Source organism: Motacilla alba, chromosome 7 (assembly GCF_015832195.1).
Source record: "Motacilla alba alba isolate MOTALB_02 chromosome 7, Motacilla_alba_V1.0_pri, whole genome shotgun sequence".
Classification (NCBI taxonomy): Eukaryota; Metazoa; Chordata; class Aves; order Passeriformes; family Motacillidae; genus Motacilla; species Motacilla alba.
Genome location: NC_052022.1, coordinates 28,610,551 through 28,634,067, shown reverse-complemented (window position 1 = coordinate 28,634,067; position 23,517 = coordinate 28,610,551). Strand labels below are relative to the sequence as shown.

At 40.3% G+C, this 23,517-nt stretch overlaps 1 protein-coding gene across 15 annotated transcripts in view; it reads left to right on the top strand.

Moving 5' to 3' along the window:
- Positions 1-22,702, top strand: part of SLC39A10 (solute carrier family 39 member 10) — a 73,833-nt gene extending 51,131 nt beyond the window's left edge. For 13 of the 15 annotated variants that reach the window (XM_038142504.1, XM_038142508.1, XM_038142505.1 and 10 more), the window contains 9 exons: positions 3,406-4,476; positions 5,384-5,585; positions 9,553-9,722; positions 10,661-10,879; positions 12,164-12,284; positions 13,640-14,008; positions 15,819-15,899; positions 17,628-17,818; positions 21,078-22,702. In XM_038142504.1, coding sequence (XP_037998432.1) covers positions 3,415-4,476; positions 5,384-5,585; positions 9,553-9,722; positions 10,661-10,879; positions 12,164-12,284; positions 13,640-14,008; positions 15,819-15,899; positions 17,628-17,818; positions 21,078-21,236 — 2,574 coding nt within the window. In that variant the 5' untranslated portion in view covers positions 3,406-3,414 and the 3' untranslated portion in view covers positions 21,237-22,702. The remainder of the gene's footprint in view (positions 1-3,405; positions 4,477-5,383; positions 5,586-9,552; positions 9,723-10,660; positions 10,880-12,163; positions 12,285-13,639; positions 14,009-15,818; positions 15,900-17,627; positions 17,819-21,077) is intronic. The other 2 variants (XM_038142497.1, XM_038142509.1) reach the window with 2 other exon arrangements.
- The last annotated feature ends 815 nt before the right edge of the window (positions 22,703-23,517 follow it).

Here is a 23,517-nt window from a genome sequence, read left to right as displayed (position 1 = left end):
CACTTTAAATATTCTTGTCAGCATTGTACACAGAAAAAATGCTGTACTACGTGGGCTGCAAGTGCTGGAACAACAGATGTGGCTTTCATTTGAGTTTGAATTTTGTATGACTATGTTATTTGAATCCAAGTTTGTTGTTTCAAAGTAAAGCCTAACTCTTGAACTAGTTTTCTAGTCTCAGTGAAACAGTCGGTGATAAATAAAGATGTCCCCACAAATGATATTCCAGGCTTTAAGGCATGAAGTGCTATATAAAAAGAACAGTTGAAATAGATAGTAAGCTCTGTGTGTAAATTTCAGAAATCCAAGGGAAATTGAATGAAAAAAAGACTTTTAAAAGAAACAAAACCAAACCCAACTCTCATCACAGATGCCTTTGCTGAAGTAGCTCAAACACGCTATGCAGACAGTGGTTTGCACGGAGATGTGCTGAGTTTCCCATGCAGAGAAGGCACAGAGAAACTGTGCTTATGCACTGCCTATGTGCTTTCACCTGAAGCCTGTGTGCGTGTGGAAGTTCAATCAGTTCTCCTTTTGCTGGGAATGATGTCTTGCACTGCTGTGTGGGGAGCATCGTGTGCCTGTCTGAAATGCCCTCTGGTGGGACACGCTTGATCTTTGTCCCCCTGCAAATGTACACGTTCTCATTGTGGATCTTGGCTTGCGGTGGGCTTGTCCTGCTGCCCAAGGTGTCAGGAGGACCGTGCTCGTTCTCCCTGCAGCTCAGGGAGGTGCAGCAGGTGCTGTTAGTGCAGCCCTGCCCTTTGCGGGTGCTGTATTTCTCACTGACCCGCAGCTCGGAGCTGTTTTCCCTCCTGTGCCCGGGATCGTGTTCCTGCCTCTCGGAGCTGTGGAGCGCGGGCAGCAGGGAATCAAACAGTGAACAGAATTAGGCAAAGGCTGACAGCAGTAACAGGCAGAGTCTTTTTCAACTTTGGTGTAGCCTTGTCCTCAGGCTGCCCTTGCATATTCTCTTGGGGGATTTGAGAGTCTTAACGTTCCGATAATGAGATCAGCTCTACACAATTTTGTGCCACTGAAGTGTATAGAACTTGTACTTCAGCTTTCCAGTGTTATACACATGAGCACTGCCTGACAGGTTAAACATGACAGGTATTTACTGCTGCCTAGAGAATAATGAAGCTTGTTTAAAAAGAAAGAAAGAATTAATTCTTTCTGGTCGTTCTTTTGGAAACTTTTTATTATGGGTACATTTGTTTTTTAAGTATCTGTTCTGTAACAAGATTTGCAATGGAAGACACAGAATATTATACAACAGAAGATCAAAAATACTGTGCTAGGGTTATTACTGTTTTAACTGAAAACAGACAAGTAATTGATTTTGAAACTGGTCTGAGACTGCTCAGCTCTTGTTTTTCAGCAACGAATCACAGTCATAGGTTACAAACTATTTTAACCACTAGGGCATGGAGAAAAGGTACCATTCAAAGCTAAACACCACAATTAGGGATGCATGACTAAAGTTTCCAAGTAATGTATTAGGAGTATTGTATGAGACAGTCACATGGAAAAGATCATGAGGTTGTGAAAAGGATTATGAGCATGCTTTAGTCATGAATTTCCTGGTAGAGATATTTTAGTCGGGATCATGCTTGTTTAAATGAGAATAATTTAACTTTGCTTGTTCTGATTGTATTACCATTATGTGGCAAAGGGGTAGAAAAGGTTTCTTACCTACAAAATTAGTATTACTTTATATTAATATATGAAAATAATATTTCAGTAAATTTTGGGGATGAACTTACCATACTGAACTACTTGAAAAAGTTTATCACAGCCCTGAAATCAGTAACTGGAATGTAGGGGACTGAACTGGAAATAAACTATGGTTATTCCAGACTGATAATTGACCAGTTGTTTATAAAAATAAGCCACTAATGTACAATGAGTAGCCATTGACCTATCTGACATCCATGGAATCAATTTTGATGCAGATGCCTCCGTTTGACAGATATTGCTCTGGGCTTATGTTTTTAAATGGGACAACATTGCAAAAGAGAGTTTTGCTTTTTAAAAAAAATTGTAAGTTTTTGAAGCTCCAGTGAAAAGTGAATTTTCTTATTCTGGATTTGCAGAGATTAGCAAGAGAAAGGTTTTTCCCCAGTCTTCTGTGTTGACACATTTATTTGCCATATAAAGTCCTTAGAAGACAGCTCTTCCTTTTCTGTGCCGACCTGTTACAAGTAAGGAGCTTCCAAGAGATATTTTGGGAAAGTAAGATGGACTTCGAAGGTTTGTAATTTACTGCAGAGCAGTTTCCTGGCCAGCTTCATGAAGCACATTTTAGTGAGGAGCTGTGGGGGGCTTGGGAAAAGGACAACCAAATTTCTCCTGTCTCATGTGAGAGTCAGTGGCAGCTTAGGATGCGCTGAGCAGGTCACTCATGTCTGGGAATGTAGGGCCATGGCAGCTCGAGTCAGATGCACATCAGGGACAAAAACCCCTGGCAGTGGTAAGAGCTTAAAGCACAGCTGGCCTGTGTCCTGTCCCCTTACATCCTTGCATTTGCTGCAGTGTAAAATGGTGACTTGTTTTCAGTTCTGAGCAGAAGAGAAGCTTTTGCAGTGTCTCCTTCATAACCTGGTGTTGAATTGCAAGTTTTTTACATGTAACACTAGATTGAAAACAACACTGTCTCAATGATATAATTTCTAAAACTCAGCACCAACTGCCTTCAGCTCAGCAGCTGTCAGCATTAACAGTATTTTCTGAGTTGCATAAGCAGATGTTTTCCATATAACCCTACTTTTAAATGGATGTCCACATAGATCTTTGAAGTCAGTAAACCCATGTAAGTGAAAAGTACTAAAAATATGAACATTTAAGCAATACATTGAAGTTAGTTAGTGACAACTTATTTGTACATTGATAATGGGTGATTTCTAAATAGGGAATTGTGTAGTGTGTGTTTAATGGAGGCACTTCAGCAGTACAACAGAGAACAAATGGTGTGTGGGTTTTCAGCCCTGTGAACAGGAACATACAGCATTGTTATTTTAAAATAATTTTCATTGTTTTGTAGCTTGTGTTTTATCAAGATTTTCAATATTACAGGTTATCATAAGTGTAGATTCCTCTGAAAATATGCACAAAAATATTCTGATATGACTGACTGTAAATGTTGTTAATCTTTGTCTTATCATCGCCTCCTATAAGTATGATTTGTAAAATCACATCTCTAAAATACACAGTCTGTCTTGCTGTTGGATAAGAAAAGTACATTAATACAATTTCTGCAGTAAAAGTACTGCAATTGCTATTCTTTTATTGCCCATATCTAAAAAGCTTTGTGAGTGATTCAGCTGGCATACCAAACTGATAGGCCATATAAGTTGACATTGAGATTGCTTTACAACTAAGTGCTTCCCTTTGTGTTTCTTGTAGGAAACAGAGATGAAGGTACACATGCACACAAAATTTTGCATCATTTGTTTGCTGACATTTATTTTTCATCAGTGCAATCATTGCCATGGAGATGGACACAACAATGGTCCCAAAAAGGATCGTGTACACGACCATAATGACTATCAGATCTCAAATGAATCATACTTCCAGAATGGAGGAACAGAATCTATGCCCAGTAAATTTTCAACGTTGGAAGCAGAAAATGAACAAAAATACTACATTGAAAAGATTTTTGATCGCTATGGTGAAAATGGAAGATTATCCTTTTTTGGCCTGGAAAAACTGTTATTAAGCCTTGGTTTGGGAGAGGTAAAAGTAGTGATGATAAATCATGATGATATTGGCCATGATCATGTTTCTCACTTGTATGCTTTGGAAGTACAGGAAGGAAAGCATTTTCATCCTCATAACCATGCTCACAGCCACTCAGATTCAGAAAACCAGACCACGGTCGGTGTGTCTGCAAAGAGAAATCATAAATGTGACACTGAGAGAGACACGGCGGTGCCCTCGGTGAAGGAGGACGGCAAACACGTTCATAACCAAAGCCGCCGGCACCACCACCACCACTCGCGCCCGCACCGGCACGAGCACAACGGCACGCGCCACTCGCGCAACGATTCCGTCAGTCACAGCGACCCCGCGGAGCAGAGCCACGAGCCTTCCACAGAGACAAACACCACTCAGGAGCAGCCAGAACGGAAACAACGCAAACAGAAGAAGAAGCAGAAGAAGATCAGCGAGACGTCGGGAGACGCGACGTGGGATTACGCCCCGGAGCACGATCCCGGCGATCAGTACGAGCACAACCGTGTTCACAAACACGACCACGTCCACGATGCCTCTCACTTGCACGTGCACCACCACGACCACAGCGGTGACCGCTCTGCCGGCCACGGCCACCAGGACGGCAGTTTGGGCAGCGCCACCGGGCACCGCCACACCAGCAAGCGAGAGGCCTCGCACAAGCAGATCAGCGTGAGGAAACACGCTCTTCCTGCGGCACGTGGTCACAAGGATCATAGTGAAGATGAGCACAAGCATGAAGAGGTGAGTATGACATGGAGAGCTGGTAAGTTGACTTTCAGTGCTGTCACATAATAACTGAAGGTGGATACCCACATATAACAGAGAGGCGTGTTTGGGACCGTGGTGTCATACACTGTATGAATTTGATCTGTAAAGCTTTCTAAGATACCCTGCTTATAGGGGAGGTTTTTCCCTTCCTAGTATTCCAGAATACTGCCACCACACACACCTTTTTTGGACTTCTTTCTGAATCTGAGATCACTAACATTTTTAAAAACTGCACAGACACTCTTTCCTAAAATACCTGCATCTTTTCAGCACACTTCTGATATCTTTGTCCTGAGAGATTAAGAAGCAATTGCAGGTGTAGCTTCAGTAGCACTGTGCTCGGTGGAAGCTATTCTGTTTTGTCCTTCCGCATCGATTAGTTCTGCCAGCACCATAAATCCCTTCCCCTTACAGTTAGCTACAGACGCAGGACCTTGTAAAGCCATCATTTTAAACTAGAAGGATGGAGGGAGAGCTGAGTTCGGAGTTTCAAACTGTATTAGAAAGTGAAACTCAGACCATGGAAGGTTTGTAGGTAAACAGAAGTGTTGATAAACCTATTTTGGAATTATGTTTTTCCACTCTTCAGCTGTTGCTTTTTCTTCACTGCTTGTACTGTATAAAGAATATGGAAAGTGCTTTTCAGTGACATTTATCAAAAGTTATGTAGGTATGGGGAGACTCGAGTGTACGGTGCAGATATTTTTACTGTTTCTTTCTCTCATAAACCACTTAGATCAGTTTAAGACATGTTTTAGCACTGGTGGAACATTTGGACCAAAGTTTCTGCTTTGTTTGTGTTCTCAAATAATATCCTGCATTTTCCATACATGAAAATAGATGCTTTTATAGTTAATTTGTTTGTACACTTTGCTTGCAGTGCCTAAATGCTACACAGCTGCTGCGGTACTATGGTCTGGAAGCCAGCTCCCTCATATCTCCTGAGCTCTTCGTGTACCTGTGTCCTGCTTTGCTCTACCAGATTGAGAGAAGGCTTTGTATTGTACATTATGATGAGCTGGAAGATTTTACAAGAAATAAAAATGCATCAGTTGAGAATAAAGATAAAACAGGTGCATCAGGTAGGTGTCTTGTTTCCTTAGTGGGACTGAGGGGGTCCATATGTTTATCTCAAAGTTGGAAAGTTGCAGTGTTGCCTTGGCACTAAATTTCTTAAAAAATTTGACCTGGAGCTATTAATTCAGGAATAGAGAACAACACTATCATCACAGTTCATTCACTGGAAAATAAGATTTTAGGTCTTACTAATTTTATATTTTAGCAGTGATACAGGTCTGTAGAATTGACATGCATAATTTTTGGTGAACTTAAAAAATAGGCATAAGCAAGTACAAGAGCATTTAAATTACCATTTCTGATACTTTCCTTTTCTGACTATTTCTCTTTAAGCACGTGAGAAGCATTCCATCAAAATCTTCTGTTGCCAGTTTTAATTTTTTTGTGTGTACCTTGAGTAAAACTGAGTAGATTTCTGATCTCATCACCATAGTTCTAAGTTAAAATATTTTACTACTGTTAAAGCAGTTACTTTAAGGGTACAATCCATTGTTGTTATTTCATAACTGAATACTTTTCAAATACATATTTGCCACTGCTATCTTTCACAAATTATAATGGAACTGCTGATGTTTAGTTGCATTAAATATTAAAAATCTAAAAAATCTTGGATATAATGTCTGTATTTTGAAAATGAAAGCATTGGTAATGTGAGGATTGATTATTAGCATTATTAGAAATAAAGCTTGAAATGACTGCATTCTCATAGATGTTAACTGTTGGGAAGAATGCTTTGCTGGTAATCTTTCTTACCAATTGCAGGGTCATTAAAATAATTAACTTCTTATAGATAAATCTCCTCTAGTGACACATCTGCTGTCTTGTTAGCTGCTCAGAGATTGCTGTAGAGCAGATACAGTGAGTGTTTTGTACGACAGCAAATTGCTTTGTGCTGTGGTCTCAGTGTAGTAAGTGCTGACCCCTGCCTTATTACCAAGAGCATTGCTAGAGCAACTTCTAAGCATTTTCTGCCAATTAAAATGTTGAAACCCTATACAAAACTGTCAGGTTGCACATGCTTTGGACCAGTTTAATTAGGAAGCTTCTACAGATGAGTGCTTCTTTTTAAAAGATTGCATTTTATTTCTCTGTAATGAGAAAGGGAGTTCATTAATAACTCAGCTTGAAAACCCTTAACGTTTTAAGAGACTTAATCTGCAAAATTAGTGAAGCTTATTGTGAACATTTAACATGTTTTATGGCATCTGATACCTTGAGTATCAATAACACCTTTGCCAGTTACTTGTAAAAATGTGGGTTCTAACTCATTGATTTGGCTCTCCAACAGTAAGCTACAGAACAAGTCAGCTTGATTAGATAATGATAAATCATTCTTCATAACAATTTCCTGTATTCTCTTGTATTAGTTATAGCAAGATTTCAGTTGATATAATAATAATTGTTCTTTTTTATGTAAGGAAGTGAGTCAAAAAATAACAAGTCCTTATTGGAATGTGGAGACTGTGGGAGGCATAGGGCAAATATCAGTCAGAGTAACTTAAGCTATAGGTTGTAAGACTGTAATGAAATGAAAGCATGTGCCCACCTAAGCTAATATAAACAATTTTAGATAGAAGTATTCACCAAAGTCAGGAGGATGCAGTGACTTTTAAACATGAGCTTTCTGTGGTTTAGTTTTGGTTAAAGCTTTCAATCAATCTTAACAGGCCAGTGTTGCTTCTGTTCATTGATACCAACATGTGAGGTTTCCATTACCTCTGCTAACTGTGGTTTTCTAAAGCAAGATAATTTAATTAACTGATGGCCAAAAACTTGTGAAGCCATGTTGGGTTTTTTTCCTGTAATTTACAGATAGTTCTGTGACACCTTCTAATGGAGGATTTTCAAGGGCTTATCCATAGAACTGAGTTTTCACAGTGTACCTGCTGGGAGAGGGGGGCACTGTCACCACTGAGGCCCCTAAACAACTGAACAGGAAAGGCACACCCTGCTACTGAATGAAGCCAGTAGAAGTCACACAAGTAAACAGGGAGCATTTTGTTTAAAGCTGGAGATGGCTTAGAGCTGTTGATGAAAAGTGACTCAGATCAGATACAAGATGTAATTCTGCCTGTGCAGATGCCAATGCTCCCTGGGGCTCGATCTGAGAGGGGCACAGATTCCATATTCTAATCCCATGTGCCTTATCTTAATCATGGTGCTGTGTTTAGGTCCTGTATCATCCACAGGAGTATTCCAGACCCTCAGAGGTGTATCTGCCAAACCTGATGTGATAGATGAAACTTGAGCCTTTCCATTTTTCTCCATGTAAGGCTGTTGATCATCTACCCTGGCACTCAACACCAGTGTGCCCACCCTGGGGCAGTGTCCTGCCGCAAGGCTGTGTCATTTTATCTGGGCTGCTTGTGCATGTGTGCTTGCTTGAGCACTGAGGGACAGCTCCATGTATGCTGGGTTTTCAGCACAGCCTGTCGGTCCAGGGTTCGGAGCTGAAGTGCTCTGGGAATTAGTCTGGGGACCTGTGGCAATATTTTGGTCATCGTGGTCCCGCTTCAACTTTAGACCTTCTTTTGTATTCCTGTTTTCCATCCTCAGTTTTTCAGTTCCTCACCTGACAGCAGACTTTGCCTCATCTTTTCCTATTGTCCCAGTACTCATGTCTGTCAGCTTTAGCCTCATACTGGCTAAAGCTTTTTCCAGGCATTTTCTCCCAGTGGATGTGGTCTTGTACCCCTTGCATTTCAGCTGGATTGCTTCCTTTTATGCAGTGTTGTGGAATGACAGCCACAGACTTAGTAAGAATGAATATCCTAAAATAAAATTTAAAGCAGCAGATGTTGTGAGCTTTGGTGTTGAACCAGACCGAGCCTGCAGCAGCCACACTTCTGTTGGCAAAGTCGTATAAATCTGTTCCACAGTGGGTTTGGTACAGACAGAATTCTTGGGGTGTTTCACCCTCATGTTGACACTGAGCAGCTACAACACATTTGTTCCTCTTTTCTTCTCCTCTCACCCATACCCTGCCCCATTCTCCAGGATGTTTTCCCCTACTTGTGGACCCTCGCAGATGGAAAGTCAGATTGTACTCTGAAATGTGGAAATGTTAGGGATTCTGAGTCAGGAGTTGTAACTTACCTTAAAGTTGGCAAAATGTGGTAGACATACATTTTTGATTAAAAGTGGAGCTACGAAAAACCCTGTGGAAGAAAATCAAAGCCTTTGTACTAAAACTTAAAGAAAATACTTCATTAGACTGCGATGCTGACTGAAAGAGCCACGTTTCTTTGTTTACAGGATCTGTTTCTTCTGTAATTCCTTCTTTTCAATGTCATGTGGAAATATTCACATCTTTCTTCATTAACAGGAATATGTTGAGTGTACCACATCCCATTATCACTTCTTCTAATGGCAACAGTAAAGATTCTCAGAAAAAATAAAGGCTGCTATTTGGTGGTAGCAAGCTGCTTTCAGCTGTTCAAGCTCTTATTGTAGCATTCGATTTTAGAGTTCCTCTGCCAAAGGTTGAAATAAATAGTGCCAAACTAAACATGTGACTCCAAACAGGGAGAAACACAGAATCCAGAAAAATGTTGCATCAGAACCATATTAAAAACAACTGTTACATACACGTTAGTGCTTGTGGAGCCCTTGTAAGTTAAGTAGCAGAGATGGTTTTGTCCCAGTATGAAACCTTTTGTTTTTAGTTTCATGAAGGGCTACAAAGCTAAGCCTGGAACTAACAATCAGGAAGAAGTGCTGGGCTCTTTCCAGCTAATTGTCTTCTGATGTCTTGCTGTATTATACTGTGCTGTGAATAAGCCTGTGTAGTTCTGGTTTGCTGTGGACTTCAGTACTGTCTTTATATTTTTCAGCACCTTTTCAATGAACAATCATACAACTTAGCTTAAAGGAAAGTCACCTTCTTAAGAGATAGTTGAAAGTCATTAATCAGGCTTAAAAGTTTTCCAGGTGTTGTTCTGATAACCTCTCTGTGTTCATTTCTTCCCACAGCCTGGTTTTGTGGTATCATCTCTATCACCGTCATTAGCCTGCTTTCCTTGCTAGGTGTGATCTTGGTTCCCATCATTAACCAATGGTGCTTCAAATTTCTTCTAACTTTCTTGGTAGCTCTGGCTGTAGGAACAATGAGTGGAGATGCACTGCTCCATCTCTTGCCACATGTAAGTATGGTCTCCTCACCTTTTATTCTTACTTGTAAATTGAGTGTAGAATTTTCGAGGAATTGGTTGATAGTGTCAATAAAGAAAGGTAAAGAAAGGTTCACTGATGCACTGTGAGGGACACCAACACTTTTGGAGACTTCCAGCTGACAAAAAGGAAAGAAATGTGTTTCTCTAAAAAAAGGTGGGGAAAAGTAGTTGCATATTCATTGTTGAACTGATGTCACACTATTGTAAAACACTCAGGAGCCCAACAAGAGTATTTTAAAATTAGCAATATTGCTGTCTCTTGTTTACTGATAGTTGTGTATCAGTACCTAAGAGTATTTCCTGGGGATTAACCTGCCCGGTTGGTATATTTGAGGAGAAAGTTACTGCTCATGTACTGAATCAAGCAATTGCCCAAGGAAGGTGAGCAGCTTTTAATTCATGATGGTGCACTGATTCATGATGGTAATTCTTGAAAGGGGAAATGTTTTCTAAAATTTTGTTACCTCCGTTGTTTAGCACAAAGACTAAGATTTACATGTTTTCTTTGTTTAATTCTAACACACATTTTTGGTCATGCTTTTAGGGTTTTTTCAGTTCGTATTTCAGATCAGAATTTAGGCTGTAATTGACTGTAACAGTTAAAAATGTCATAAGTGTAAGAATGGTGGTAATTCCTTGTGATATTTCTGAGTGTTAGTCTCATCTTCAGCATCGTGAGAGAAAAGCTGAAACTGCATTATCTACCCTCTCAAAAAAAAAAAGAATTCCCAGAGGAATTATTTTACTGATTAGAGTAATGAATAATCTATTGAAAAACTTATGTGGCAAAATGTGTTAGTGTGAAGAAAAATGAAAAGAGGGTAGCGGGTTTCCATTGCTTCTTCTGGCCCAGTGCCACTTCAGTGTCCTGGTTGCCCCAGTGGTGTCACTGTTGTCTCTCCCACCAGTCCCATGGAGGCCACAACCACAGCCACCACCATGGCCAGGGCCACGTGCACGAGCACAGGCACTCGCACCGGCACGGCCACGCACACGCAGTGCATGCCGAGGGCTTTCTGGAGGAAAATGATCCCGTGCTCAAAGGGCTCTTGGCACTTGGAGGCATTTATGTTCTCTTCATCATTGAGCATTGTATAAGAATGTACAAACATTACAATAAACAAAAGGTAGGTGCTGAAATTGTTTGCTGTTTAAAAATGTGTTCCCTAAAGCTGCCTTGTGAGTGCTGAGGAGTTGTGTTTGCTCTGTGAACAAGTGCTGCTGCTGCTGCTCTGTATTCTGTCTGATGTTGTGTCAGGGATCCCTTTCCTAAAGAAGTTGCTTTTCTCAACAAGGGAGCTTGGGAGAACAGTGTAGAAATTTGATGGAGGAAGCTGCATCTAAAGCTTCCTGGTTTGTTTTTTGTTTTTTTTTTTTAATTTCAAAAACAGGAGAAAGCATTATGTAAGAAAGATCTGGTTATAGAGCCAGCAATTGTCAGACAATGGACAAGAAATTTAGCAGTATGCTCTTACCTAACAATGCCAGCCTAACAGAGGTATCCAGGTTTTCCACACCAGAAAAATGCTAAAATTTTCAGACCTGCTTTCTTTGCCAGTCAAATTTTAACTTGTTTCTCAAAAAATGATTGGATTTTTAGTGCTGGGAGCACTCTGTATTTATGATATGGGTATAAAAGGAGAGCAAGTACCCTGGGGAGTGTGAGTGTGGATGGAAATTCAGTTTTAGCCTTTGCCTTTGTCATTCACCTTTGAGGAGAAAATTATTTTGGTGAAATTCCAGCTTGCTTCTCCCACAATGACTGTGAAAACTTTCCAGCTTCTCTGTTTTCTTGTCAGACTTGCTGTCTGAGCTGGACGGGCAGCAGAAGATTTTCTGTATTGGAGGAGGCATTTCTTAGATCTTCTGATAAAAGAATGAAAACTGCTACATCGTGCATATCTTCTTTGAGATTAATTAAATAATTAAATCCCCTAGGCTGCTTTGGCAAATCCTTGGGATCTGCTCTATAGGCTGCAGATAGAGAAAAGCTTGCTGCTTTCTTAAAAGGAAGTACAAGGAAGTTACAGGAATATAAAACAAAAAAATAAAGTTGAACAAACTGTTCTTGCTGCAAGTTTGCTTTCTTGAACAAATCTAATAGCTGCATGGAAGTATTTCTGAGCTATAAGAGCAATCCTTGTCAGAATATCTGCTCTACTAAAGTGAAATGTACCTCTGTGTAAGTGTTTGGGCATGAGATACTGTGGTAAGCAGCTAAGAACTCCCACTGGAATAGGGATTGTTGCTGAGCCTTATAAAGATCAATATTCTGAAGTGACATATTTCTGTCATACATGGTAAGAGAGTAGCTTCGTCTGTTTAGAAGAGATTTTTGGACAGCATTTCGGTTCCTGTTATTTCCATCAGTGTCCTGTCACAAACCAGACGTTACCTGTTTTCTGTTGCAGAGTAAGCAGAAATGGTGCAAAAAACCCCAGACTGAAGAATCACCAATTGGAAGGAAACTTTCTGATCACAAATTAAATAACAGACCAGATGCTGACTGGCTTCAGCTGAAACCCCTTGCAGGTAGGCAGTTACTGTCAGAATTCTCTGACTGGGAGATCCAAAGTAGGAGCAGGTTACTGGGGCATGGTGTGTAGCATGTAACCTCTTGTACAGTTTTGCTGCTATTATGCAAATCATCGTTAATAAGACTTAATAGGCTTTTCCTTATTAAATCTTTTTTATTTTCTTTTCTTTAGATCTGAGAGCACTCTGAACATTTCCTAATATGCCATAGAGATGGTTCTCAGACTTCTGAAGCATTCATGTTTTGGGTGGTTGTGGGTCTTTGGGAGTTTGTTTGTTTGTTTGTTTGCAGGGTGTTTCTGGTGTTTTGGTTAAGCTGTTACTGACTAGCTCAGCCCTGGCAAAAATTAGATCAAAAATTAACACCCACACAATGAATGGGGATATCTTCCACTTTGAAGATCCCGGCATCTGACCAGTTACAGATAAACAAACTCTGTTTCTTTCCATAAATACAACCGAGTATCCTGAATACTCCTCAAGTATCCAAAACAACTTTTGCTCACTATTCCTTTATGACAGCCTGTGGATGCTCATTCTGTGTGTACCCAGAAGAAATGCTCTATCCCCCTTCTCACAGAGGGGGAGAGAAGGGCAAAGGCTTTGCTTCATAACCTTCTGATTCTGTTGCCTCCATGGCTGCAGAATTAATTTGTTGATGAAGAACCTATACAAATTTTTATTTGCACAAATTAGGTTTATTTATTTTGATTGGTTTGTAGAAGAGAGGGTTAGGACTGTAGCCTTCTCCATGGGATCTCAAATGGGATTTGGGGCACTGACACAGAACATGGAAAGTTTTCAGCAGGGCAGGGTTTGGAACATATATTTGAAATGTCTGCATGACAGTGGAGGCTGGGCTGTGACCTGTATGGGCACATGCACACAGAGCCAGGTGGGGTTTTCTAAGCCATTCAGATCCCTTCTACAGCTCTAGGACATTAGAGTGCTGGGAGCACTCTGTATTTATGATAGGGGTATAAACATATATATATGTACATATATATAAAATTCTGGCAACTCTCCTTTGCCAGTGTTGAACCATAAACTTTGTCAGTAGCAAAATTACAGGCACGAGCGTAGGCTGGGCTAAAACTGCCTTTGAGTGCTCTAGATGCAGTGCTGCTGCCTTGCAGTGGAGAATTATATATATTGTACATGCACATTTGTGAAAAAAGTCTCAATGACAGACTTAGTTTTTGGACTGAATGCTGACCACAAAGTTGCTAGACTGGGATGTGTTAAAATACTTGTTTTGCTTCCCCAGAGCAGTTAACCCTTAGGTCAGGGGTGCAGTGGTTGCTGGTTAAACAAGAATTAACTCAGTGTCCCTCCCAAATGACTGGATGCAGGAGCAGACGACTCGGTTTTGTCTGAAGATCGACTGAATGAAACTGAACTGACTGACTTGGATGGGCAGCTGGAGCCCCCTGCCAAAAACTACCTGTCCGTAGAAGAGGACAACAACCTGCGCCACTCTCACAACGACGTCTCCCACGCCGCCCAAGAGCACGAGCTGCACGATTCCGAGTATGACAGCCATGGCGAAGATAAAATGATAGCTAGAAAACACAGTCACCACTGGCATCACAAACATTCCCATCATTCCCATGGCCACTGTCATTCTGGAAAAGACCTGAAAGATACTGGGATAGCTAATATTGCTTGGATGGTAATTATGGGAGATGGCATTCACAACTTTAGTGATGGCTTAGCAATCGGTAAGCAAAAGCACTGAGTATTTCTCAACAGTTTCTCCTTACCTTTAGTAACTTTCCTAATATTTGACTTATCAGTGATCACAGGTAAGGCTTCCACTTAGCACCTGTGGTTACTGCCATTGTTCAGTCTCCTGCAGAGCAGACATAAAAAGGCTGTCAATTGTAATAGTTTCCCTTTTGTTACTATTCTGTGCTATTTGCACTAAGATTAGTGCATCAGTAGCAGTGACAATCACAGTCTCTGCCAAGGAGAGATTGGTGCAGACAAACCTTGGGATTTATGGAGCACAGTGATCCACCTTTCTTGACTAGGTCTCAGTTGCCTTAGAATATAATAAATGCCTTTCAGTCTCACTTAGAATGATACTTACTGACAATAATAGTAATGCTATTTCTATTATTGTTAATACATAGAATTGCACAGTTCTTGCAAATAAAAATACACTGTGAGTCAGGTCACAGAAATAATGTTTTAAAAGTTTTACTTAGGATAATTAAATTTTTATTCAAGCAAAATATTATTTTGGCTCACAGTCAGTATAGATTTATTCCTAGCCGAGTGCAGAAAAAATTGAAGTGTCAAACAGATTTTATTAGATTTATTAAATCAACCTGGAATCACACAATGCTCTAAATGTGATTTGAATTGTAAAGTGTATTAATTTGGATGTACAAGTCAGGATAATGGTGAGAGGACTGAAATGCACGCTTTTAATTCTTTACTAAGGTAGCTGCTTAATAAAATTACGCAGGGTTGTGAACTATTAGCAGAAGGGACACACCCGTTTTGAAGGATGGGGGATAAGCATTTGTCAGGGTCTCTAGTTAACAATGGAATCTACTACAGTTTCTCCACTTCCTTCTGACAACATCTAAAGAAACTAAACTCCTTAAAAATGAACTTGTTGCTTCATTTTCACATGAAACAGGTAAGACATTTAGACAGTGGCTTCTAAGGCCAAAAACAATTGCCACGCCTTCTGTTGAGAACTTCACAGTATTGAAACTCCATTTCTGAATATTCCTGGGTCAATCCCAAACAGCTGAATCTGTGGTAAATTGCAGATTTTAGAAAAGCATGCTTGTCTTTATAATGTAGCAAGCTATGAGGAATCCAGAGGAAAATTAAATTTCCTGTCTTCTTGTGTCTTCTCTTTCTGCTTTCTGCTGCCTGTTTTAACTGCTCACTGCAGGCTCTTTTTGTGCTTTTCTCTGCTACAGTACAGAAATTTAATGCCAGTTTTCTCATCTCAGAATTATTTAAGGTATGAACTTAAAGGTGATTGAATTCAATTAGCTTATGCAAAAGTACTGAAAGATATTTATGGCAATGTTTTTACCCTTATTATTTTCCAGGTCTGGCTTACTAATATTGCTGATATGTTCTCTAAAAATAAATGAAAAGGAGCCAAAAAGGTTATGGGTTAAATATTAGTTTGGATTTCCAGGCTGGAAAGGAGAGAGCCAGACTCTTGCACATGTACATTCCCAACGGCCCTCACGTACTTGAGAGTTCTTAAAAGTGGTGTTATTTATTAGCTTGTTGCTTTTATGTCTCATTTTTGGCCAGTTGCTTTCTCCTCTCCAGGGTTAGTCTTTCAGATGAATGAGTAATAAAGCCTGCAGTGGTAATGCACATCCAGGGTGCTTCCAGTATTTCCCATTTGTATACAGACAGGACACAGACATACTGAAAAATATTAGTGTGCATTCTAACAGAAGGATGTCAGCTCTGCAAAGTCGATTGATTTTCTGACCTGAAAATAGTGAAATATAATTTTAATTTTTTCCTTTTTTTTTTTTTTTCTAGGAGCAGCTTTTAGTGCTGGACTGACAGGGGGAATTAGTACATCTATAGCAGTATTTTGTCACGAGCTTCCCCATGAATTAGGTAACTAAGTGTAGAAACTGTGCTCCATCTGTACAAACTCCTTAACTAAAAGCTGTTGTAATACTGTGATAAGCACAATGCAGTGCAGAAGCTGCAGAAGTGACCAGGACTTCAGAGGGTGAGGGAGAAATATTGCTTCTAAGAAGGTACTGCTACAGGATGATGTTGGGAGTGTCTAGTTACAGCAGTTCTGTAAAGCTTTTTGAGCATTTTTTAAAAATGTTCTTAGGAGCACACATTTTACATAGCTCTGCATTTTCTAGAGTTTCACACTACTCTGTGTGGCATTGTCTTACACAAAGTTAAGTCACGTAAGTAAACACAGGTTTACATAAGTAAAATTCCATGTGGGGATCTTCAGAAGAGGCTTTGTTCGAACTGTGGCCAAGTTCAGCAGGTGTGGCCATTCACGGTAAGGCCTGTAGCCTCTGTTGCCAGTGCCATTAATTCTTCCCCCCTTAACTGAAGCATTTCTTCTGGAGGTAGCTAACCATGATGAAACCTGTTGTTTTCACATTGCATGAAAATTTACTGCACCCTGAGAGTTTAAAAAGAGCAGCCAGAGAGAGGAGGAATTTTCTGGTTTTCCACTGATGTGAAGTTGTGCTAGACTGGCCTATGTCTGTACTTACAGCTTGCTCACTTGAAGAGCTGCTGGGTCTGAATGATCAAAAGTGAGGTAAAACAAGCACTTCAAAAACCTTAGAGGTGATGAGGGAAAGCATTTTATATAGGCAGCTCCTGAGCTCTAGGTAAATCATGGGCATAAGGGGGAAATAATAGAGCAGGTGTTCGTGGTTTGACCTGTGCTATACAATCATTAGTTAAGTGAAGCTGCTGCAATAGATTAAGGATTGAAATGTATATTACAATGCTTAGAACTTGACAGCATAGCTTAATGAAATGAACCTTTATGAGGGGTGAGTAGTTTATACCTATTTTTGATTTTTTTTTAAATTTTGATATGTTTTGATTCTAGATTAGGCAAATAATTTCAGGCATGGGTATAAGAACATTACATAAGAATATTACATTAATTGCCCTGATGTCTATACATCATCTTACACATCTCATAATCACAAGAATTCAGTTTGAATGAAGTAAAACTATTCGAGCTGATTACAAGACTAAAGTCTAGATTTTTATAGAATATCTACTTTTAGCACCTAATTTAGCAGAGCTGTCCTGAATTCAGGATAAAACACATTACCCTGGCACGCCTTTACCTAGAAAACTGATTCAGAGTGGATGTGAAGTCATTCTTTGTGAATGTAACTCTTCCTAGTGCTCAAATTCAAATTCATTGTCATCTGTGGGGACAAATGCCTCATTATCCTCTTCCTTGATTTGCATAATGAGGTGTGTATAGCTAAGAGGAATTTTCACAGGTGTTGATCCTAACTGAGGCTCTGGTTTTATGTGCTGAGAACTTCTGAGAAAGATGAATGTGTGCACACAGGTGCGTTCTTTGTGGGAAGAGCAGACCTAGACTCCTCCATTCACCCTTCACAATTAATCACTGCTACCTTTCTGACAACCCGCAGCATGAACAGGCACCTTTAAATCACATGTTACTCAAGGGAAGGCTGTGCACAAGTACAGTTCTTCCAAGGAGGTCGCTTCCTGTGGCTCAGCCCACCTGCGAGCCCCTGCAGCAGCACTTTGGTGAGGGGGGTTTCTTGGGCTGCTCAGAGCGGCGCTGACGCCCAGCCCGTGCTGTCCCCGCAGGTGACTTTGCGGTGCTGCTGAAGGCAGGGATGACAGTGAAGCAGGCCATCGTGTACAACCTCCTGTCGGCCATGATGGCCTACATCGGCATGCTGATCGGCACGGCCGTGGGGCAGTACGCCAACAACATCACCCTGTGGATCTTCGCCGTCACCGCCGGCATGTTCCTCTACGTGGCCCTGGTCGACATGGTACGCGGGCTGGGCTGGGGATGGAGCTTCTGGGCGGGAGCCTGGGGCTTCTGTGGGTGCTGCACTTCAGTCTGCTGTTCAGGTCTATTCTTCACTGAGACTTCATCATCATATATTCGGTTCTGGAAAGTTGAGTCTGAACTTTAACTATGAGCAGCTGGTAATCCAGAGCTGCTGTGGTGAGTACCTTTTAAAAAATTACCTGGTAGAAAAATGCTGCTGCTTCAAGAACACACAGGTGCATTATCCTAAATGTGTGTACACCATAGATCAGACCCTTCAGGCAGCAGAGCTGCTGTGCACATGTTACCAGCCCGTATTCAGTCCTGATTTCTCTCCTCCAAGCTGCTTCAGAGCTTCATTTAAATAAGGCAATTTTCTCACTTCTCGTTTTTCCCAGCCCAAAGGTGATGAGATCATTTTGCACTTTTGTAGTACTTTGTCATGCTCTCCACTTCATTATGGAGACTTTAATTTGTAAATATACTGTTGTTACAAAGTCACTCTAATCTATTAATAGGTGAATAAGTCCTTTTTGGGGCCTGCTAAATTGTTAAATAGAATGTCTGGGTAGAGTGATCTTTCTTGCAACTTCAGGTGTTCTATAGTAGCCTGTAATGCCTGAAATATCACTTCCTTGTAAGCTCTGTGTCTGATGCTTACTTCCTGTTCTTTGACTGAAGATGTCATGGGTAAAGGAAAGGAAGGCAGTACTTTAATTCCTTCATTCCTTTTTCTTTCCCTTGACCATCACAGTAGTAACCAAATAGTCCAAGTTCCATGGCCTGACTCAACAACTGCAGGAAAGCTTCTGCAAGAGACACTTGAAACTGAACCAGTTTTGTCGTGGTGTTTGCTTAATCAGCCTCCTTCTCAAAGACCTGTTTACCTGGCACACAATAAGAACAGATTTTGATCCCTCTCTGGCTGTGAGCAGAGGTTCACAGAGGTGCAGTTTTCTATCCATTCCTTACACCAGCCCTTTGAGAATGAACCTTTTGGTATTTTTGCATTTGACTGTCCTGAAGTTTGTCTATTTACGTGGGTTTCAGTGATCAGGATATTCCTATCCAAATAGGATAACGTAAACTGAGGCCTTTCAAAATCCTCCAGGTTTTCCATGTTCTTTCATGAAATTTCATTTGGTGATAACTTTTAAGAGTAATCATTATATCCTCCTTCCTGACACTCCTGCTTTGGTTTGAATACGTACATTGAATAGTCCAACTTGAATAATTTAATCTTACTGGGAAACGAATTTATCTGTTGCGGTTTTTGTTCCTTTTATCTCCAGTACTGACACCATAAGCTTTCAAATTAGAGAGGGTGTTTTTTCTTAAATTAACAGGACCATTCTTTATATGATCCCTGAAATGCCCACATCAGCATTTATTATCAATAAAGCAAAACGTTTAGTCATCTTTGGATGTGCTGTCAAAGTGAACATCCAGACTGTTGAAGCCCATTACAGTAATGCTGAGGTGAAGCCCTTTACTCTTGATGACTTAACAGCACTTTGTAATTTAGAGTAGTGCTTGCTGTGGAGCTGCCTGGTCTAGTGTTTATGTGATAACCATTTAAACATTTTTCTCACAAATTGAGGGGGCTTTTTGGGTTTTGTTTTTTGAGGAATTGGGGAGTTTTTTGGGGTTTTTTTAGATTTAAATACACAGTGGGATAAATTTATTATCAGGTTTTTGCGTCTTTTAGAAAGACAATAACACAAGACAAGATGGGTAATATATCTGGGGTTTTAGCAGCTTTGACATCATTGTCTATTAGGCATTATTCAGGTTCTTGGGAGAACCCAAACTGTCCTAGCTGATCTAATGAAGAGCAATAGTATCCCTTTTCTTCTGTATCATCATTTTCTATATTAAGTGAGTCTTGAAGGAATTCCTGTAAGAATTCCTTCCTTGAAGGAATTCCTGTAAGAGACTTAAAGATCCCAAGTGCCTCAAACACTGCTAAATCACCGAAGGACTTTGCCCACTGTAGCAAACTGTGCAAAGAAGCAACTGCTCCTCTGCCACCATGGAATCCCATCCCACTGAGTATAGTCTTGACTCAAGATAAGGTTAAGGTGGGACTATTTTCCAGTTATCTCAGCCTAAGGAGAAGTGAACAACGCTGGGGAGAAGAATGCAAAGGCAAAGCAGCTCTGCTGAAAATGAGCTCTGGCTGGGCCCAGCAGGGGGAGGCCACAGCCCAGCACTCCAGACGGGAGGCAGCGACTCAAAGGTAGAGAGAGAGACTGGGATGGGACTAATTAGCATTGGAAGTGAGGGAATCATTTAACCTCTGCAATAAGAGAACTGCTTGGCCAATGAGCATTGAGCCTTTGTTTGCTAAAATGTGTAAACAGTGACAAGTTTCTAGTGGCTGGCTTTGGGGAAGCCAGGGTGATGAGGACCAGGGAGACATGGCTGGATCCACAAGTGGTGACTATGTTCTGCTTCATCTTTCTTTATCCTCTCCCTCCTCTCTCTTTCCTATTTCTTTCTCTCTCTGCCTCATATTTGCTGTTAAATAAAATCCTGACTCTTGACTTTGGTGTGTGGTCTCATTTGCACCTTAATTCAGGCAGAAGCATCTCTCAGTAATCAGATCTTAACATTTGCTCCTGCTTTCTTGAATTAATTTCCTTGTAAATATTTTACTTCTGTCCTATGTGGATGGCTTTGTAAGGCACAAAACTTTATTTTTACATTTGCAAGAGCACTTCTATTAGTTGATTTTGTCAGTACTGACTTTTCCTCATAGGTGAGCAATATCCAGAATGTCCAGAACTTTTGTAAGTTCTTCTGCACATAAAATTCTCTTGAATTGCTTGTAGTTATCATTGCCATATTTAAAAGGGATGTGTAAATGAGCATGTGTGTCTCAAATGACAAATGAATGGCTAAGTTAATCAAAGTCATACATTTATTTGAGCATGACTTGAATTCTTGTAAAATTAAAAGAGCAGAACTTGAAGAAGATTGGGCTGCAGCCTATCTTGAGGAACTTAACGTTCAATTACATGGATACTCCAGTGGAAGTTGAAGGAAAGGCATTTTTAGTTTGTTTTGTAAATACATCGCATGATAATGTTTTTATTAAATGTAGTTGTTCAGTAGAGTTTAAGCTGTGTCTTAGTGTATTGGTTTTATATCTGAACCCTGGAGTGTTTATCCTTGACAATGCAATCTTGTAAACTTGTCTATGTATAAATGGAAAAGAGGTGAAATAACTTCCTAAATTGCTTCGTATGTTTTAGCTTCCAGAAATGCTTCATGGAGATGGAGATAATGAAGAGCATGGTTACTGTCCTGTGGGGCAGTTTATTCTTCAGAATCTGGGCCTGCTTCTTGGATTTGCCATCATGCTGGTGATTGCCCTCTATGAAGACAAAATAGTGCTTGACATCCAGTTTTGACCTGATGCTGGTAATCACTGTGGTTCCAATCTGTTGCTGTCTGGCTTCGAGTCTGCACTGTGTGGCTGTGTGCACTCTGCTCAGAGGACACATGGTGCTTGCACTGCTTACACAAGGACAGGAGATTCCTTTCTGCCTAGAGTAGCTTCTGCTTTTCTCTAATCCCATCAGATGAGCTTACCCAACACAACTCCTAAACTCGAGTGAGCGACGTTTAGGAAACCCTAAATCTGAGAAATAAGGGCCAAGGTCAGGGTGTTGTATAGGGAGCACTGCTTGCTAAAGAAAGAAAAAGTACAGGAAAAGATCTTCTCATTTGAGAAAATAGCATTCCATTAGTGCACTTGGACAGAATCCGGTTGTTGCAGCTGAACCTCACACCTGTGCAAGGAACCCAAGGAAACTTTTAGTGCCACATGAATCTGGAGTTGCTCATAGCTCTATGTATGTATAGACCTGTATAGATACAGACAGATGTGCACACACATACCTGTGTGTGTGCACCTCCGTATATACATTTTAATCCTGTGCTGATTTTTCTGCATAGTGGTGACTTGAAGTATTCAGTCTTACAGCAGGACATGGCTGGAAACCACTGTGCTGGCTTAAATTTTTTAAAAGAAACCCTAAGCCTAAACACTGTTTCAATTCTTACAAGCTGTGTTAAGCTGCACTCCATCATTGCAAAGCTCCTGCGTAAGAAGGCAGGCTGTTGCCACGTACTCTGCAAAGTGTAACTTCTGTCGAGGGTCAGTTTGATGATGTTTTTCCCCAGCTGAGATTTATTTGATGTTTGTTCCTTTATATTAGTAGGCAAATGCAAAATGCAGTAGAATTAGTGTTAGCTTGGGGAAATCCCTGACCTTGGAGTTATTGAGCTGTTTCTGGTTCTTTCTTACAGACGCTAAACATGTATTGTGTGCCACTTGCAGCATAAACTACTGAAGAATTGTGGCTGTGAATTTGTGCAAACTCTTTTAACAAGAGAATCCATGTGGGAATTTCTCCATTTTTTAAAATTATTATTTTGAACTGTTTACTCCTCTTCATGTTAAACCAAGGTGCAAGATGCTAGTTGCTGAAGCTGGACACAAGGGTTAAATTATGCTCTGTGTATGTTGTACTGGTAGGGTATTTACGATACTGTAACAGCGTAGCAAATCTGTTCCTACAATGCCTTGATATCAGACATTGTGACACCAGCCATTTCTGGCAGTAAAGAATATGTAAGAAGATTTCTACTTCCAGTATAAAGGAGTTCATTTCTATGATATTTTTTTACAATTTTGGTATTTAAATTAGATTATTAAAAAGCAGATGTGGTAGAACCATGGTATGTGTCATTTAGAAGAATAGACTGAAAATTTGGGCCTTAACTTGCTGGGACCAGCTGTCCTAGATCAGATTGTGCTGACAGGCATTTATTGCCAGACATGAGTTAGTTCTTCTTGTACCCATCTCCTTAAAAAAAAAAAATAAAATTGTGAGTTTGTGGGGAGTGCAAGTTGATTCTGTAGTACCAGTCCTAAGCATGGTAGTAGCTTTTTTTCCAAACATCCAGTTTGTCTCTCTACTGTGTATGCCGGGTAAAAGCTGTAGTTTGACTGTGTGCCGTAAGTTTTAAAGTTCCGGTCTGCTTGGTGCCAGTGTAGCTGCTAAAAACACTAATCCTGACGCCTTTAATGAGAGCCAGTGGGTCTCTGCATTCCATTTCAAGTTCCCGTGTTTCCTGTGGCCCTTTACTTTGGAAGCTTCATTGGTCAGTTTAGCTTTTACTGAGAGCAGCTCATGTGTTTTAAAGGTATCGGTTGGTTGCCAGTATTTCTTCCTAATGCAGTATCAGGAAACAGTGTTAAGGGTCCATTTCAAAGAAGGGTGCCGTTTCTTCAGTGAAGAAGCCAAAAGCCCAGAGTTCAGGCACACAGCCATTTGATGTTCTGAACTCAGGTATTCTTTTTTCCTCTTTAAACATGTTTAGTGTAGAACCCTAATTAGCAAACACACTGTTGTTAGCTTCAGATTGCTGAATTTCTGCAGTGTAAAACTCCTGGGTGACATTTTTGCATAAGTGCCCATGTTAAGTCAATGAGACAAAACTTCCTGGATACCTTCTGAAGATCTGAGTTTAAACAATCTCTGTTTCTTTTGTAATAAACTGACTGACATAAGTTTTTTCTTTTCTTTTAATATAAGGGGGTCATTATGCAGCTGATGTTTTGTCAAATGATTTTTTTAAGATTTATTTCTCTTAATTCTTTTCAAATGAAGATTCCTGTATTTC